The 20,708-nt window shown below is 40.7% G+C and overlaps 1 protein-coding gene across 1 annotated transcript in view; it reads right to left on the reverse strand.

The window, feature by feature from the left end:
* The window catches only part of plce1 (phospholipase C, epsilon 1), a 286,649-nt gene that overhangs the window by 83,129 nt on the left and 182,812 nt on the right, over window positions 1-20,708 (reverse strand). Inside the window, exons 4-6 of the mRNA XM_059947571.1 lie at window positions 9,520-9,665; window positions 6,672-6,930; window positions 3,048-3,256 (exon numbers count right to left, since the gene is read on the reverse strand). Of these exons, the coding sequence (XP_059803554.1) occupies window positions 3,048-3,256; window positions 6,672-6,930; window positions 9,520-9,665 (614 nt within the window). The remainder of the gene's footprint in view (window positions 1-3,047; window positions 3,257-6,671; window positions 6,931-9,519; window positions 9,666-20,708) is intronic.

Here is a 20,708-nt window from a genome sequence, read left to right on the forward strand (position 1 = left end):
CAGCATGTGCAGTGAAATTTGTCATGAAACAGAAGCCATTCAGCCTGTGCAGTGTGCCTACTGCTTCAGCAGATCAAAATGGCTATACTGTAATTGAACTACATTTCTGTTCTTTAAGTCCAAATCAATTAAAGCTATTATGGAAATATCTATCAGTATTGGTTGTTTATCATTCACAAGAAGAACTCCCAATTTCATTCCTGAGCACTAGGGTCATTTGGCTCATCAGTCCCTGCAACCCATTGTACGAAAAGAAACCCGACGCCTGGAAACCAGCTCTAATAATTCTCAATCCAAGCAAATATCTCCCACAGTCAAAACAGAAAAAGGCTCCAAAGATAAACATAGTTTGAATCCCATTGTGCATATATTCAGTTGTACCAATTAAGAGTGAATAGGTACAATGGGTAGGGATGGGCAAGCAAAATTCCTGCTTGGTATTAGGGCTGAAAATGTTTAAATCTCCCAGGTGTCATTGCAGTTTTGCAACCAAGGCTTGCATCTGACCTAGAAAGAATTAATAGCCTGACAGATGACAATGGACAGGTTAGAAAGCAAACTGCTTCAATCCAGTGAACTCTTTGCCTTTGGTCTATTGTGACGGAAATAAATCACTTTGGAGTGAGGGTTGCTATTGGTAATTTGCTGATAATATTAAGTGCTTGGCCTTCTTGGCTACCCCAAATGTATACCTCAAACAGCAAATCCCTCACCACACCCACCAAAGTAACAGCTTCCTGCCACCTGCAACCCCAGTATTAAAAAGGTGGTGGCAAGAATGCAAAATAAATGGGAATTTTAGTCGATCAGTCCTATGGGATTAAAAACGAATATGTTTGGTCATAGCGGGTTATCAGTTTCGGAAACAACACGCATTCCAAGAAGCTGCATGAACACATATGAAAACATAATTCATGCAAACGTGTGTTTTTTTTCTTTGACGATGATGCAACATGGCAGACATTGAACTTACAATATTTGATTGGACTCTGAAGATGCCTTTGCCCTGGATGTGCTTCAGAAATAAAAGAATAGAGGAAATAAGATACAGAAACAGAAAACCACTTGGACCACAATGAAACAGAAGTTAATTAGCCAGTGAAGGAACCAAATGGTTAGCTGATGGGTTGCTGCATACAAAATAATATGTAACAAAATACTTCTGAGCTAATATAATAGAAAACCTCTCAAACATTTGGATAGTATATTATACATTAGCTTCATTGTTTAACGCCTGAATCCAATTTGTGCTCAGTTCCACATTTGGCCCAAAGGTATTGTGAAACGTGGGGTGACGCTTGTTTAGAATAGTTGAATGCTAACAGTTTGGTAAAGTGCCTGCATCATTTTCAAAGAATTTATTTGTGACCATGTTGTTGCACCTAGCCAATTTTTGCTTTGTTACCTGCGTTTCTGAAGTAAGAGTTTGGAGAAAAGATCCAATGCTAATTTATCTGGCCCCTTCTATGGTAATTAAACAAAGACTAAATTTGTATGGCGTTTTAGAGTGAATTTGGTGTCAAAGACTGAATTGGATGGACGGCTTTTGAAAGTATGTAGAAGCCATCTGTCAGAGTTCTGTCTGGATTAGAGTCTAGTATTTATGAGGAAAGTTTGGGCAAACTTGGATTGTTTCCTCTTGAACGTCAGAGGTGAAAGGTCAAGCAAGGCACGTGCAAGGTTAGCATTCATTTTGAGAGGACTAGAAGGAATGAAAGAATTAATGTATGAAGAGTGCTTGATGGCTCAGGACCTGTACTCACAGCAGGAGTTTATTTAAAGTGGAGGCTCTTGATTAGTCAGGGCAACAAAGGTTAGGGTAGAAGGCAGGGGAACTGGGTTGCGAGGGATAATAAATCAGCCATGATGGAATGGTGCAGCAGTCTCAGTGGGTTGAATGGCCCAAATCTGCTCCTTTGTCTTGTGGACAACCTGATAGAACTTCATTAAATAATGAGAAGCAATAGACAGGGTAGACCAAGAGAATCTCTCTCCCAGGGTAGAAATGTCAAATGCAAGAGGAAAGGAAATTGAATGGAGATATGTAAGCCAAGTTTTGAGATTTTTAAAAGAACAGAGAGTGATATCCATAATGTGCTGCCAGGAGTGTTGGTCAAACCAAATATGATAATGGCACCTAAGCAGTTTTTAGATTGTCATTTGAAAATGCAGGGACTGGAAGGTTACGAGCAGGCAGAAGGTGGTACTTTAATTTTGCATCATATTTAGCACAGATATCATGGGCTAAAGAATCTGTCCACGTGCTGTACTGTTCTATGTTTGAAAGGTAGGGACAACACTTTCAGCTCACTGTAACAAAATCAAGCTTCACTCAGAAATTAAGTCATCATTCTACACCAAACATTAGTGCCAATCAATGGCATAAATCCAAATCTAAGCACATAGCTACTTCACCATATTCCAGGATGCATAATATATTTCTAACATAAGAAACAACAAGGAAGTGACATAAAGACAGGGTCGAGTGATGCCAATGTGAGGAGGAATGGTAGCAGTTGGCATAACACCATTACTGCGCCAGCTGTAAGGTCAGGGTACATTTCCCACTGCTGTCTGCCAGGATGATGTCTGTACGCTCTCTCCGTGACTGAGTGGGTTTCCTCTGGGTGATTTCATTTCCTCTCACATTCCAAATACAAACAGTTACTGTCAGCACACTGTGGGTACATCATGTTGGCGCCAGACTGATGGCAACACTGATGCCCAGCACAGTCATCGCTGACTTAACTTGATGCAAATAATGCAATTCACTATATGTTTCAATGTACAAGTGACAAATAAATCTAATCTTTATCAAGTATATCTTTATAATTGTGGAATTTATAATAAAGTCCAACACCCATGGAAAATCTCTAAGTGAGTTACAAGTACTATGAGGAACATCACATTCTACGTTTAACAATAAACTCTGTTCTTGGGTGTAGTTGTTATTCAGTTTAGTCATCTCTGTGAGTCACATTGTGCATTTTATACAATACATCGGATAAAAATCACTTACGCTATTAGCAAATGGTTCTAACACTTACTGATATTTGCTTCTATCTTTGAATGAGTTCTTCCTTGAAGTGCCACTATCACCGCTACTTTCTTCCCCTTCTTCACACTCCAGGCTTCTGTTACAGCTTCGAATGGTCTGGAGAATGTTATTCACTGTGGACTCTTTCTCTGTATTATTTAATCCATCTTTTCCAATTCGCTGCAGAAAATGTTCCTGGCCATTGTAGTCTGCAATAAACTAGGAACATCCATTTAACCAAGTCAGTAACTGCTGGTAACCCCAACAACAGACAAACCATAAAACTGGAAACTTTAGAAGAAACACATGTCAGAAAAACAAATTCAGTTAGCAACCTCCCCATCAGCACAGTGTGAAGTCTGAATTTTTTGGAAGAGCTCCATGTATTTGGAGAAAACTACATATCTTCCTGAATACAGACATTTTATATTCTATGCTTCATAACAGCCCCCATTGAACTTCACTTGTCTACATAAGGCATGTGAAGCCAGAACATGGATCTGTCTCAGTATTCGTTGTCAAACTTAAGGGCCAAAAAGGTACAGTGACCAAAATTATATCTATTATCTCAATAATGGCTCCTTTTCCTTGTTCCCAGAAACATTTTATCTGCTAAACCACAGATGTCCATGGTAAGTAATAGGATGCCTGTGTTTTCAAAGAAGCTGTGATTGGTGCAAGAAGGTGAGTATGAATAAATATATTCCTCCATATTCAGAGTCAGAATTATTTGTCACACGCACATCAAAACGTACAGTGAAATGTGTCGTTTGTGCTAACAGCCAACACACCTGAGGACATACTGGGATCTACCTGTAAGTGAGCCGTATATTCCGGCACCAGTGTAGCACGCCTATAAAGCTTGGTAGAACAAAATGGAACAAAAGCAACAAAATATCCTGTTTAGTCTCTCCCACCCGCACAGACAGTCCTGTAACTCTAGGACAAGCCTCCCTCAGCCTTCCTTTCTTCGGGCTTCAGCCACTGGGCTATGTCTTCGAGACTTCTGATCAATCTTCAGACTCCGATCTTCGGTACTGAAATCCAGTCGAGCCAGCAGTGACCGACCAGCCCTTATGAATCCTGCTCACACATAAATGCACCAACCTGGGACAGACAGCCCAGCAATCACAGATACCCATAGTCCCTGTGCCTACATTGCTGGAGCTTTGAGTCAGGATATGGATGTCCTTTGAACCATGTGCACATCGCTGGCCTTTCAAGTGTGGAGCGGAGGTCTGGACTCTGGATGTCTTTTGTCCCATGTCCGCATTGCTGGCCTTTCAAGCACTGAGATCTTATGTCTGGATGTTCTTCATCGTCTGCCTTTGAATGCAGAGCAGAGATCTAACCTCTATCTCTTCCACTTCCATGTCTGTGAGCCTTAACCTGACCTCTACCTCCCTATATCCCTGTCCCTAAACCCTAAGCTGACCTCTACCTCCCTATATTCCTGTCCCTAAACCCTAAGCTGACCTCCAACTCCCTGCATCCCTGTCCCTAAACCCTAAGCTGACCTCTACCTCCCTATATCCCTGTTCCTAAGTCCTAAGCTGACCTCTACCTCCCTATATTCCTGTCCCTAAACCCTAAGCTGACCTCTACCTCCCTATATTCCTGTCCCTAAGTCCTAAGCTGACCTCCAACTCCCTGCATTCCTGTCCCTAAACCCTAAGCTGACCTCTACCTCCCTATATCCCTGTCCCTAAACCCTAAGCTGACCTCTACCTCCCTATATTCCTGTCCCTAAACCCTAAGCTGACCTCCAACTCCCTACATTCCTGTCCCTAAACCCTAAGCTGACCTCCAACTCCCTATATCCCTGTCCCTAAACCCTAAGCTGACCTCTACCTCCCTATATTCCTGTCCCTAAACCCTAAGCTGACCTCCAACTCCCTACATTCCTGTCCCTAAACCCTAAGCTGACCTCCAACTCCCTACATTCCTGTCCCTAAACCCTAAGCTGACCTCCAACTCCCTACATTCCTGTCCCTAAACCCTAACCTGACCTCTACCTCCCTATATCCCTGTCCCTAAACCCTAAGCTGACCTCCAACTCCCTGCATCCCTGTCCCTAAACCCTAAGCTGACCTCTACCTCCCTATATCCCTGTCCCTAAACCCTAAGCTGACCTCCAACTCCCTGCATCTCTGTCCCTAAACCCTAAGCTGACCTCTACCTCCCTATATCCCTGTCCCTAAACCCTAAGCTGACCTCTACCTCCCTACATCCCTGTCCCTAAACCCTAAGCTGACCTCCAACTCCCTACATTCCTGTCCCTAAACCCTAAGCTGACCTCTACCTCCCTATATCCCTGTCCCTAAACCCTAAGCTGATCTCCAACTCCCTACATTCCTGTCCCTAAACCAAGGGTCAGCAACCCGCGGCTCTGGAGCCACATGCGACTCTTTGATCTCTGTGCTGCGGCTCCCCGTGGTTTGTTAGTTTTTGAAATGTAATTCGAAATTTGAAGATTATGGTGATCTTGTACAATCTAAAAACGTTGTGGAGACCCCATTTCCTGGCACATCCGAACCGGCTCATAATTAGCCACCGTTCCGGCTAAGGGAGATAGCCTACCGGGGTTTGTGAGTACGTGTATTTTGGAGCATCCGTGCCCACGGGGACGGGTTGAGGGAGGCTTTAAATCAAGGCTGTTTAGTTCGAATAAAGTTACCTTTGACTGCAGTGTCTTTATTTTAGAGCTGCGTGTAGCACACCGCTACAACGCGTTTTTTATCGCTATTAATATACATCACCACTGCCAATGCCTGACACCCGCCAGTGCGCGCTTTCTTTTAATTCTTCGATCCAAGGTAGGCTACCTATCGAGTAACCTTCAACCCAACGTCTTTTTTTCGGAGTTCAAAATGTTTTTGTTGCATGCAGAAATGTAATTTCGTTTTCTCTGCAGGAGTTCATCAATTTCATAAATGCAACACATTATAGTTTGTTTATACATAGCATAAAGGCAAAAAAAAAATGTTGTATGCAGTGTTATTTCATTTTAAATGTCAAACGGGTTTTGTGGCTCCCAGTGTTTTCTTTTCTGTGGGAAATGGGTCCATATTGGCTCTTTCAGTGGTAAACGTTGCCGACCCCTGCCCTAAACCCTAAGCTGACCTCCAACTCCCTACATTCCTGTCCCTAAACCCTAAGCTGACCTCTACCTCCCTATATCCCTGTTCCTAAGTCCTAAGCTGACCTCCAACTCCCTACATCCCTGTCCCTAAACCCTAACCTGACAATAGCACATCTCTCTATCCCCAAAACCATCCATACAAGCCTAAAAAACAACTGGGTCCCAGCCATGATCTCGACAGAGGCTGCAGCTTGGTGCCATCTTAGTTTAAATTAAAATAAATTAATTGAGAAATACAGCTTTATTAGTAGCACTTGCAAAAGTTTTGTTAAAAAGCAGAAAAACATATTCCGCTTTATGTGTTGTGAACTGTGAAATCCATTACTGCAATTTGAATAGTCAGTTATGCCGTGGGTGAAAAAATGTAAGCATCATAAAACAGAAGTCATAACTCTACATGGTTAATTTGCTCCCAGAATCTCCAAGAAAAATACTACTGTTGCATAAACTTAATGAGTATTAATTTTCATTACAAGTCCCGAGACTTCTTACCTCAAAGGTGTCCTCCTGAGATTCACAGCGTGAGTGGAATTTCATCAAAGTGGCTGCACCATCTAGAACATCACATAACTCCTTCAGAAAGACTCCGCAGAAGGGAACCACTCTGCACCCCGGGATATTGAGAGCACGGCTCACAACTCTGCGGTATTCAGCTGATGTTTCATGTTGTGCCATCGCATCTTTCAGGCTTCTCATAGTTTCAATATCTGACTGGTCCATAAATTGCCACATCTTCAGAACCTTCCTAGACCTGCAGTAAGTGACAACCAAACCTTCTTAAGCGATGTTTAACACACCTTTCTCTAATAGCAGGCCCTAATGGGCTGGTGAATATAAAAAACAGAATATTTATTCCTTTGGAAACACTTTGCCACAAGTCTTGTGCTGTAACAATAATTCATGGCAAATGATGAGGTGGAATACATAATCAATATTCAGATGTGCATATTTCATTTCTACTTAAGTGAAAAAGCTAAAGGAGAAATCTGATACACAGAATAATATTTGCCTAACAAGACGACGTTTACTTTAACTATGGATGTGATGGGAGTGCACATGGATTAGGATACAGATGGACCTGCACCTGAATATACCCTTAAACTGAATTGGATAAGCTTATATTTGTGCAAGATCAGCAACATCCCTCATCATTAAAATCTCCAAATGTCAGATTATGCAACCCACCCCCCACCCCCCAGGCCCGATGGCTTGCGACATCAGTCACAAAAATTGTCAATAGTGCAGAATCAGCTGCAGGCAGCTGCTCATAGGTGGGAAGGGTTAAAGACAGGATGAGGATGAGTGCAATTTCCAGACAAAAGAGATCTTTAAGTTGAGACTGCTGGAGCCACTCCTGCTCACTGCAGATGAGATAAGTGATCCAACAAATAGGGGACAGTAGTTTTACTAACTTCAAAATATTACCACCTGTCAGCTTGTAGTTTCTATCATGAATGGTGATTGATCTTACAAGTTAAGAATTCAAAAAATATACAGTTCGCTAAATGATCAATATCCATAACTGTAAGTGAATTCTCCATAAAATTGGCATTTCTCTGCTCAGAATTCAGAACTGTGTAGTGACAGGGATCATTCTGTTCTCTTTGTGCACAAGTAAAATAAAGTGTGGTTGAGTCAAAGGAGTGTGTGTATTCTGGATCCAGATACTTCATTTTATTTTATTACTGGCAACAACATGTAAACTCAGTGGCCACTTTTTTAAGTGCACCTGCTTGTTTATGCAAACATCTAATCAGCCAATCATGTGGCAGCAACTCTATTGAGTATGTAGACATGGTCTTAAGACGTTCTGATGTTGTTTAGACATAACATCAGAATGAGAAAGGAATGTGATCTAAGTCACTTTGCCTGTAGAATGATTGTTGGTGCCAGATGGGGTGGTTTGAGTATCTCAGAAGCTGCTGATCTCCTGGGATTTTCACACACAACAGTCTCTTGAGTTTACAGAGAATGGTGTGAAAAATGAATAAAAAAACATCCAGTCCAGTGAGTGGCAGTTCTATAGGAAAAATGCTTTACTAACAAGAGAGGTCAGAGGAGAATGGCCCAACTGGTTCAAGCTAACAGGAAGGTGACAGTAAATCAAGTAACCATGTGTTATAACAGTGGTGAGCAGAAGAGCATCTCTAAATGCACAATATGTCAAACCTTGAACTGGATGGACTACAATAGCAGAAGACCATAAACATACACTCAATGACCACTTTATTAGGTTAGGGAGGAATAGTACCTAATAAAATAGTCACTGAGTGTACATTTCACACATAGTTGCATTTCATTTTACTTTGACTGTGACAGTATAACCAGACCTATTTCCTTATTTGATTATACTGTCACAGTCAAGTTAATCACCACTGGAATTTAATTCATCCCATCTTAACTTTTAGCTCAAAATTGGATTTGCACATCCAATATATCCAAGTTACAACAGAACCATGAAGCTTGAGTTTTAGACAAGGCCAGGCGTTAGGGCTCATCTAAATGAGGCACTATGAGACCTCATTGAAACTTATCAAATGGTGAAAAATCTGGATAGAGTGGATATGAAGAGGATGTTTCCTATGGTGGAAGAGTCTGCCAGAGGACCCAGCCTCAGAATAGAGGGGAATCCTTTTAGAATGGAGAAGCAGAAGAATTTCTTTAGCCAGAAAGTGATGAATCTGTGGAATTCTTTGCCACAGGCAGTTGTGGAGGCCAAGTCTCTATAATATTTAAGGCAGAGCTTGATAGATTCCTGATTGGTCAGGACCTAAGGGAATACGGGAAGCTTGGGGCTGAAAGGAAAATTGGATCAGCCATAATGAAATTGTGAACAGACTTGATGGACTAAATAGCCTAATTCTGCTCCTATATCTTATGGTCTTTTGGTTTTTGGTATGTTGAAAGTTGATGCAATGTTTTATAGTATAATTTCTTATACATTCACCATTGCTGGAAAACTTTTAAGTTGATAACACAATTCTTCAGTGAGGGAAAAAATAGTGGACTTGGAATATAGGAACTGCAGCATGGGTTTCTTCCTTACAAATATACAATAATTAGATTGATGATAATAATAGTAAATTATTAGACTATGAGATCCACTATCATCCAAAGCAGTTCCTTTCAATATAAAATTCTTGCATAAACTTTTAACTCTTAGATTTTTCTTTCAAATCCTGTGGAACTAAGGGCTTTTATGACCTAACTTATCTAAAGCATTTCTTGATTAAGTGCCAGGAGAACAATTTATGATCAAAGTAGCTCATACATAACATGGAAAAATGCACTCTAATCTTAACTTTGAACTTCTTCCAGTAAAGCAATAAATCAACGATACCTGAGGCCTGCCAGGAATTCCATCACAGCGTTGTAATTACCCATGTTCCAGCAACACTTAGCCACATGGACCAAGTAAGAGAACACTTCTCTCTTCTCCTCCATGGAGCCAGCCGTCAGGATCAGCCACGTCACCCAGGAGCTCACCTGAAATATGATGAGTTTACATCCATTAATGCACTGGATCCATTCGTTATTGAATCTACTGATCGCATACTTTGTTGCTTTAACAACATGAAGAAGTGATTCAGAGAGGATTCTGATGGAAGTATAGAATTCAGATGACAACGCCTCCCACTCACCTGCACAGAGACTTTGAAACTTCAGGAACTTGTGGGGTGGTAGTGCTGCAGAGCAGAACTTTCCACGTGCAACAAGGTAGACCAAAAAATAGGTTTGCCAAAACTCATTCCTTAGCAAAACCATGGATAAAATTTACGACCTTTACTTTCTTCCATTGTGGATTTCCACAGAGCCATTGCTGGTTTAGAGCTTTCTTACTACGGCAGTCTGTTGACTAGGCTTTGTGTGAATACTGTTCAGAGCAACAGTTCCCAACCTGGGGTCCACAGACCTCTTGTTTAATGGTAGGGTCCATGGCATAAAAATGGTTGGGAACCCCTGGTCTAGAGAAAGGGACTGGACAAGATCATCCAAGCTCACAGATTCATTCTTTAAGACCGCAGATGATCCCATGCCCCTTGCCACTTCCCCCATTTAAAATATTAATCAAACATTAATTGGAACATGTTACTGTGCTAAAAATAAAAAATAGAGTTACTATAAGTACTACAACATTAATATTTTGCCATTATTGGGGCAATCAAATTTCCTTCTATACTAGAAACTAATATGCCATTTGAGTTGTTAAGATTGTCCAATAGCTATGTTTCTGGTAAGAACTATTCCTTTCATGATTATTTCAATAAAAGGTATTTAAATTTACACATTATAATTGGTACTTGAACTCTTATTCTTTGATTTTTAATCCAGGTCAGTGAAACTTATTGGAAGCATAAATACTGTCTGTCTGGCTTTCTCTCTCACCACAGATGATCCATGAACAATTGAGTATTTCCCAGATTTTCCATCTTCACTTCAGATGTCCAATATTCAAAGTATTTTGCCTGATGGAGGGTATTCAGAGTTTTCAGATCAGCCAAAAGTTCAAAGTGCATATTACCTTTCCACAGAATACTTTCACAATTATGATTGCTTTGAATGACAAGTTCTTTAGAAATGTGCACTGAGGCAGGTAATTACTATACTGGTGCATGAGAATTGCACATGATGAATTATGAAAGAAAATTACATTCCTTTGTAAACATCTACTGATACCTTTTGTATCTTCTCAATGTGTACTAAAATGTATGGTGCCAGAGCTTCATTTATGAACAGGCAAAACAAATGGTAGACAGCATCTGAAAATCCTTTACTCCATTAATACTCATTTATTTTCTTCACTATGGATTGGAGTGCAAATGAAAACCACCTTGTGATTTACTATGCTGCCTTTCAGGTGAGATGTTAAACAAAGGTCGTGAACTGGTGAATTTGAATGTCCAAAATATTTTTTCTCAAAGTAAAGTGCTCTAACCAATGAATACTAACTTTCAAAAAAATTAATTTACTAGCAATCTTTGTCACTGATGTTTATTGTTTGTGGGCATGGAATGTGATAACAACTGCATTCACTTTGAGAATAATGATCAGACCTTAAAATATTTAATTCTACTTTGAGGTCTTAATAATGCTACCTAAATCCTGAGAATCAGCTACATATTTTTATTGCAGGAGAACTTAGCAAAAATTCCAGGTAATATTTGTCAAATAGGCGCTTCTAGAAAACTGCTTTACTACGATGATAGTAGAAGTCTTCTCTTTTATTAAACTGACAAATACATTTTGAAAGTAAAATATTCACTTTGCAAAGGTCCTTTGAGGGATTCTGGTGGATGTAGAGATTCCTATCATATTTAAAACATAACCCTGTTGAGCACATCAGCTTCATAGCATTCAGAACTATAGGCCAAAGCCTAGGCACCAGATTTAGTCCAATTTTTTTTTTTTTTTTTTTTTGCCAGTATGGTTACGGTGGTCTTTTGTACCATATGTCCCTATGAGAGCTGAAGAACCATGGACCGGAATCTGCAGGGAGCAGAGGAACGAAGTGTATTTGAACTGCACAACATGGTTAAATGAAGAACTCAAGTGAAGCACTATAAAACATGTTGATATTACCTCCATGTTTCAGCTGGGGAAATATACTCGGTGGCCACTTTATTAAGTACCTCCCCTACATAATGAAGTGACTACCGGATATATGTTTATGGTCTTCTGCTGCTGTAGCCCACCCACTTCCAGGTTCAATGTATTGTGCCTTCGGAGCTGCTCTTCTGCACATCGCTACAGAACGCGTGGTTATTTCAGTTACTGTCACCTTTCTGGCAGCTTGAAACAATCTCACCTCAGAATGCCTTCATTATCAAGGCATTTTTGCCCACAGAACTGCCACTCACTGAATGTTTTTTTTCCCACACCATTCCCTGTAGATTCCAGAGACCGTTGTGTGTGAAAATCCAGGAGATCAGAAGTTTCTGAGATACTCAAACCATCCCATCCAGCACCAACAATCATATCACAGTCAAAGTCACTTAGATCACAATTCTTCCACATTCTGATGTTTTGGCTGAACAGCAACTGAGCCTCTTGACCATGTCTGATTGGCTGAGTAGATATTTGCATTAATGATGTGTACCTAATAAAATGGCCACTGGGTGGAAGCTCATTGTTTTCTGAATGGTAAACTAAACCTGCATTTGTGGAAATAACCAGTTCTTTATCGCCTGGGATTCTGTTCAGTTTGCCACTATATAGAGCAAGGAAATAAACATTTTGTGATGGTTTATATCTGGGTTATCATCCAAATGCATTTTAAAGGGCACTCTAGTCAACATTTTTCTGCCTAAAATCAATGCTTGCCAATTTCCAAAGCATTAAAAATTAACTGACAGTAACTGAAACACAGAACTAAAACACACCGATAATACTTGAAATCCATTTCCTGTGGCATTCCTGTCATGGTCCCCTCTGGCAATCCCCCACCTTGCTATTTACTTCAGGAATTGGGCCTCAATCCCCTCGTTTAGTTTCCAATCATTCCCAGATTCCACTAGCTACGCACACCTGCTTCCATCAGAAAATGCAGGATAAAGACCCTGTGATCACAAGGAGCTGCCAGTTCGTGGGTCGACTCCGGTGTGAGTAACCTTGTTTCATAGGACTGCCAGTTCTAAGTCTAGCATCGCTCCTGGATACTGATTCCATGCTCGCTATGTCAGTAACGCCTCCCGACTCTGCCTCTTTGCCCATGTTCTGCACTTGGGTTCATCCACTGCGACACTCGTGTAACAATTCCTGCCCATCTCAACAGGTAGAGGACCTAAACTTCAAGAATATAACTCACACCTTCCAGAATAGTTTACATTTCCTTGGGACTTTGCTTCATGAACTCCAACCCAACTCTCAACAAATAAACTAGGTATTAGTACTTCCCTCCTCAGTTTGGATATTCTTTAAAGGGGCAGCCAGTATTCTCCTGACAATTGATCATTTCAAATACTGCACTGTGAGGCTGAGGCCAACTTGGATGTTTTTCCTTGGGGAAACACCTTTTTCCCCAGGGAAATGCTTTTCCTCAGGGTCACCAGAATATGACTGGGAATAAGAACTTCTAAAGCTATTTCAAATTGTGGTGGTGTCAAGTTCCTTCTCAGTTGATGCTAGCTGACAGGCCCCGAGCTGAACTTTCAGAATATGAATGGGTATTCAGACTGCAGGTCCAACCTGTGCTGGGTGAGGAACTACAGAAATCATGGCCCTTAAGTTAACTTCCTTATTTCTATTCAGGCAAAGAGTCTGCATTTGGAATCATGTTCCCTTTTGCAGAATGATAGAGAAAACACTAGTTAATTTAGAGAACAAGAACACCAGAATGGAAATTTTGATTTTCTGCACTAACACGATAGCACCAAATGTTGTTTATCTTTGCTGGCTCTTTAGCCTTTGCTGTGAGTAGAGTTCAGTGTCCACTAAATATTGAAGCACCACAAATATATCAAACCAGGGAGGTCATGCTGGAGTTAAATAAATACCAGTTTTGGCCACAACTGGAGTACCATATATAGCTTTGGTCATCATATTACATGAAGGGTCTGATGGCAATTTGCAACGTTTTATGAGAACTCTGAAGGGGCTAGTGAACTGCAAGCAATTTTTTTTTTAATCTGGGATCTCTTACTTTGAAAGAAGAGAATTTCAGGGGTAGAAAATAAAATGAGTCAAAATTCTAAATGGCATAAATGAAAATTCCCTGGAATGACAGATTTCCTTTTGTCCCTATAAAGGGGGGGGGGGGGAAGATGTCAGAAGTAAGTTCTTTGCACAGAGAGTGGAGAGTATGTGGAACACCCACCAGGGTTGGTGGTAGAGGCAGATATATTAGGGTCATTTATTTAGGAAACTCTTAAGCAGGTTCATGGATGATAGAAAAATGGAGATCTGCATAAGAGGAAAGGGTTGGATTTTTCTTAGAGTACGTTTACAAGTAAGCACAACATCATAGGCTGAAGGGCCTGTACTGTGCTCTATGATCCCTGTAAACAAAAAACTTCAGACTTAAAAAGAGAATTTATTGTTGCATAGAATTATCTAGGTTAGGATCTAGGAATCTGAATTAGCCCAGAGATTCCTTTCTTGGTTAGCATGGATGTGTTGATTTATTGTACTTTAAATTTCTCTAATAGCTGAAGAAGTAGCGAGATTGCCATTTACAAAGCAAAGGAACAAAATGAGTATTAAACTAGATAAAAACTATATCTCAGGTTGATATGACAAAAATCAGAGGAGAATCTTAGCTTTGGCAAAACCTTTGAGCTTTAATAATAGAGACTACAATTACAGATGCCCACAACTCATCTTTGTCACAACCTGACAATTAGAAGGATGAGTATCAGCAGTGTTTGGATGTAGGGGTTCCCATTGTTGGGAACAGTTAAATTACTTTAATTACTTTCTTAATCCTTCTGCACACAAATTTTAATTTTAATTTTCCGTCATGCTTAAGGAAGACATGTTTAACACTGGACGTGATTTGCTGTTGTATAGCATAATTCCATGAAATATGTAATGGTATATTTGGGAAGTCAAACCTTACCCATGTGGGATAGAAATACAGTGAAGTGTCAGGTATGTAACTATTATACATACACACTATGCATGAGTGAGCAGGTGGACAGCTGAAAACCTTTCTACAGGACAATGATTAAACATAAAGGGTTAAACAGTGGAAATGACTCAGAATAGGTGCAGCTTGGGTGGTTGATGGCTGGGTTGTGTTGCCCTCCAATTTCGGCAATCCACTTGCAAATGTTTCATCACCATACGAGGAGGTCACTTGTGGTGCGTCCTCTGAGCGCCTGGCCTTTGTACACTTATCAACCAGTTGACTGGTCATCATGGAAATTCAGTTGTGATGTAGGGAGGGGGTCATGTTGCTGATGGGTTGTGTGGTGAACTATGTGTGCTGCTGTCTGGAATTTTGCCCACATTGGCTTATAAATGGAATCAAGGTCAACATGTCTGTTTATATAATTGTTTGTGAAAAAACCATGCCTCTAGGAATTCTCTTGCATGCTGCATGTTTACATGTGCCATGACTTAATCGATAAAAGTTTAAAGGTTAAAAGTTTGCCCCGAGCCTTATAGCCTCATCAGGCCGATGCTGGTTTCCGTGGTGTGAAGCGACTCAAGTACGAGACTCCCCCCTGGATAGGATGTCAGCATTTTACCCCCCAGCATTTTGCCGATACCCATTTTCAGCTGGGTGGACTGGAGGTATGTGGTTAAATGCCTTGCTCAAGGACACAACACGATACCTCAGCTGGGGCTCGAACTCACAACCTTCAGATCACTAATCCAATGCCTTAACCATTTGGCCACGTGCCACACAACTTTCATCAATACCCAGTTGAATATGTGCCCCTCTCAATCTTCATGGGTAGAGACCTGGGACAGCTAGTCATGCCAGTTAACAGCCAGTTGATGCTCATAGATCCTCATGGATAGTTTTTCCACAGTTTGGCCGACATAATATTTGTTGCAGTCCCTTTATTGGATTTTGTAGACCACATTGATCTTGTCCAATAGCTTGCTTTGCTTTTAGGTCTGCAGAGTACTCTCCTCAACATTGCTGCTGTTAGTTTATGCGCGACCGAAATCCTATGTTCTTGGAGAAGTTGGGCTGTCATTACTGAGATATTTCAAATGTATGGAAGGATAACTCATTTGGTTCTGTCTTGGCTGGGTTAAACAGCTCCAGGTCCAGAGGGGCAAACAATCAAGAAGTTTGCAGATGCCCTTTCTAAAGGTGAATATATAAAGAAGAGAAGCAAGCATCATGTCTCATGTCAATGAATTGTAACAGACTGACATTCATTCAGACTAACCAGACAGACAAATACTACACCACAGGATCAGATACTGTACACATCTCCACTGCTCCAACATCAAATATATATCCAAGACTATCAGCTTACAGGACCAGATAACTGAACGAACAAGTAAAGTGATTTATCCACACTTTCCAAACACAAGATAGATATCTTTAACAGTAGGTTTTTGTTATTAACTTTTTTATGGTATTAATTTGATTGCAGGATGATTGGCAATTGACAAGTTAATTGTAGAAGGCCATTTACAAGATTAGTAACCCCTGAAATGCTTTCATTTATAACTGCAGGAAAGAGAAGACTTTTAATACTGATTGGATTTTAAGCTGACTTGCAAACATGGAGGGACAGTGACTGCATCACAATCTATTTCCTCCATACCTTGGGAACTCGTGATGTACCCACAGATATACTCAGAGGTAGATAGGGTTGTATAGAGAACTTCTGACACATTGATCTTCATGAATCAAAGTTTTGAGTAAAGAAGCTGGAATGTTAATTTGAAGTTGAGTAAGATGTAGGTGAGGCCTAATTTGTTGCATTGTATGCAATTCTGGTCATCTACCTACAGGAAAGATGCCAATAAAATTGAGGGAGTCCCAAGAAAATTTACAAGGATGATGCCAGGACTTGTGGACTTGAGTTAAAGGGAAAGGTTGATGGGTTGGGACTTTATTTCCTGCAGCATAGGAAAATGAGAGTACATTTGTTAGAGGTATAGAAAATTATGAGGAATCTTGACCGGGTAAATGCAAGTAGGCTTTTTCCACTGAAGTTTTGGTGAGACTAGAACGAGAATTAGAGGTCATGGGTTAAGGGTGAAACGTGAAATATTTAAAGGGAGCACAAGGGGGGATTTCTTCATTCAGATGGTGGTAGAAGTGTGAAATGAGCTGCAGGGGGTCTGGAGGGCTATGGACCAAGTACAAGTTGATGGGACTAGGCAGGGTAATAGTTAGGAATGGGCTGAAGGGACATTTCTATGCAGTAGTGCTCAATAAATGAAAGGTGATTAATCTGATTGACTCAACAATTGCTGCCTGGTCTGCTGAATAATTCCACCTTTTTTATCACTGTTTTCCAACTCACCACAGAAACCTCACAGCGCACCTATGCACTCTAGGAAAGTGACACAAGAAACAGAAGCAGGAATAACCTAGCTTCAACAATGTCATTTACCCCACTGCCTTTAGATTATTGAACCACCCTACAAAACAATACTGCCTTAGACCACATTCTCCCTCTTTCTCAATCCAGCACTAGTGTAGTTATGTTTATTCTGTTTGTGTATTATGCACATGCACAAGATATGTAAATGTTAATTTAAGTTTACATTAACTTATATTTGTGCTCTTTATGTAATGCACTGTGTGCTGATACCCTTTTCTGATTTCCTGTCTCTCCACCTCATCTGGTCCATGGATGATGGTCTCCGAGGATAGCCTCAATCCAGATGGCATGAACATTACTTTCTCCAACTTTCGGTAACTATTCCTCTCTCCCTTCCCTCTTCTTCAATTTCCCTTTCTGGCCCCCCCCCCCCCCCAACACCACTACTTGTATTCTGCTCAATTGCCTATCACCCGTCCCAGTGCCCTTCGCATGGTCCACTCTCCTTTCCTATCGGATTCCTTCTTCCTCACCCTTTTACCTTTTTTATCTATGGCCTAGCTTCTTACTTCACCACCCCCCCCCACCCACCTACCTGGCTTCATCTACCACCTTCTAGCTAGTACTCTTTACCCTACCCCCCTCCCCACTTTCTTATTCTAACTTCTTCCCTCTTCCTTTCCAGACCTGATCAAGTTTCTTGGCTCGAAACGTCGACTGTTTATTCATTTCCATAAATGCCCCCTGACCTGCTGAGTTCCTCCAGCATTTTGCATGTGTCACTCAGAACCTGTCTGTTGAGTATGAGCACCTAGGAAAACTGATGTGCACACCTTCACTTCAAAGTTCAAATATAGTGGTCTACAGATTAGTTCACAGCCATTTTGGGTGATTGGGAGAACAGTGAATGTAATTCCAGTCCCCCTACTCCGACAGTCTCCTGTCACATCCTCACACCTGGATCTCCATGGTATGGGCTTGCAGAGTAGGACTGCTGATTGGAGCAAGGGTCAACTTTATTCACCACACACTTTTATGGGTATTAGGAATTTGCTGTGAAGTGTTGGTCAGGGCATGACATGCAACAAAAACAACAACAATTATAAAGAATAAAGATTTATATAAAAAATAATGTTAGAGGTTATAATGTCCAATCCACAACACGTAATAAATGGATAATCTGTCAAAGAGAATTGAAACTGAATGGGCAGGCGAAGTTTCATAGTTTACAGAAAGACATCCTGTTTTATGAACTTCGTAAATTTGCTTTTCTGTTCTGTAAGTGAGTGAGCTACGTTCACCCTTACACCTTCATGTTCTCTGCTAACAATTCTTCCATTATTTTCACACGCAGCTTCTAATACTGCAAGGATCACGCTTCAGAGTTCAAATGTTTAATGACCTACATTCCCTGCATTACTGGAAGTAATCCATCCTTTCGGTACACAGAGCCAGAATACTCACTTGAAGTGCCCACTGGTGCCACAATTTACATTCTTACAAACAGAGATCATTGAGCAGACTATAGAGACTTATTACAGCAGCTGAGCAAGATCATGGACAAGAACGAAAGGCAGTACAAAGGCAATGCAGCGATAATTTCCCCTCGCATTTCATGCCCAAATAGGTAGAAACAGAAATGCTAGATATGGATACATACATAGATAAACAGATGGATAGATGCATACAGAGAGAGACAGATCAAGTTTACTTGCTATACACATTGTACATTTACATGTATTAGGAATTTGCTGGTGTGTTGGTCAGGGCATGACAAAAGTAAATAATTATATATCAAAAAGCTAATAAACGTATAGGTTAAATGATCGATATGGAATAAAATGTGCATAAATAAATAAATACCAGCATGTATTTACAACATAAAGAGCATTATAAAAAGAGGTTTGAAGTGTTTACAGTGCACTGCAGTGACAGGCATCATAGGCAGAGGGGATGGGGAGGGTTGTTAACCAGAATGGTTGATCAGATTGACTGCCTGAGGAAAGAAACAGAGGGAAGAACCAACATAAATATTTTTATAAATAGAAGAATACCGGTGTAAAGAATAAAGTCAAATAAAACCAAACAGGAAACACTTGGAACACTTGAGGTTAAAATCATAATTAAGAAAATGTAGTCTAAAACAAATTCTTTGACACATTGAAAACCAGTGTCATTCCCAGTGAGATGATCAAGCATTCCAGTTTATGCAGAATATAAAGGTAGGTCAGACCAAATGCCGAAAATAAGCTTACAAACTTGAAGCAACATCTGGTAATGATGAGGCAATTTTCTACTATTATTGAAATAAATTGCTGTTCCCTGTAATTCTGGTATTTATGGCTCCTGTAGTTAAGGATTAAAGTACCAAAAATGCAGAAATTATTTCATCTTTGATACATAAGTCAGCTGCTCTGATAATCAGGTTGGCACCTCAGCTTGGAAAAGATTTTAGTCTCAGTACATAGCCTTTGATTATTTCAGGCATATTTTCCACCCATAGCACATGCAGACTGATAATTCAGCAACCTACATCCAACTTTCTAGCTTCATGGTTTTCTTTGACCATTTTTTCACACTCACTTATGAAAACACAAGAGGCCATTTTCCGAGGGATCTAGGCCAAGTGCAGTGAGGGAGTCCCATCAGAGCGACTCTTCTCCTCTTTTATACCTTACAACTTTGCAACCTATCCGCTGCCAACATGCCCATCCACTTCTCTTTCATTCCTTTGGCTGCTTTGCCACACAAAAGGGTATTTTATAGAAATTTACAGGAGGAAACTCGAGCAGTCTGTGGAAACTCGCTTGGTTATAGGAAGAACATGCAAACTCCATAAAGCACTGAAATCAGGATTGAACAGGAGACCCTGAAACTGTCAGTGTGAACGGTGTACGGATGCTACTGCTACAGTTAGGGGTGGAAGAACACATTAGAGCAGGGGTTCCCAACCTGTGGTCCAGGACCCCTTGCTTAATCGTATGGGTCTATGGCATAAAAAGTGTTGGAAACCCCTGCATTAAGAGTCTAGTCTCAGGAGAGTAGGTAACTTTGCAAAGGAAAATTTGCAAGACTGGAAGTGGTTACAAAGATAGGAAGGAGAGAGTCAGAGTCCAGGTGCAAGCATTGCAAATACAGTTAAATAGAATTGATAGCCAAGAAACCGGCCTATCAATGCAGCATTTCCACGCTGGCATTTACAGTCTGTAAGAGTCCCTTCTCAGTTAATTTCACTTCAGCCTTTTCGCCGTCTCCGGTACACCTATCTCACTATTGGTTATTTTAAAGCCAATCAGATGTTATTAACACACACAAAATGCTGGTGGAATGCAGCAGGCCAGGCAGCATCTATACGAAGAAGCACTGCCAACGTTTCGGGCCGAGACCCTTTGTCAGGACTAACTGAAAGTGAAGATGGTATCTTTTCTTGCAATTAGTCCTGACAAAGGGTCTCGGCCTGAAACGTCAACAGTGCTTCCTCCTATAGATGCTGCCTGGCCTGCTGCGTTCCACCAGCATTTTGTATGTGTTGCTTGAATTTCCAGCATCTGCAGATTTCCTCGTGTTTGCA

This window comes from Hypanus sabinus, chromosome 22, assembly GCF_030144855.1.
Source record: "Hypanus sabinus isolate sHypSab1 chromosome 22, sHypSab1.hap1, whole genome shotgun sequence".
NCBI classification, from domain to species: Eukaryota; Metazoa; Chordata; class Chondrichthyes; order Myliobatiformes; family Dasyatidae; genus Hypanus; species Hypanus sabinus.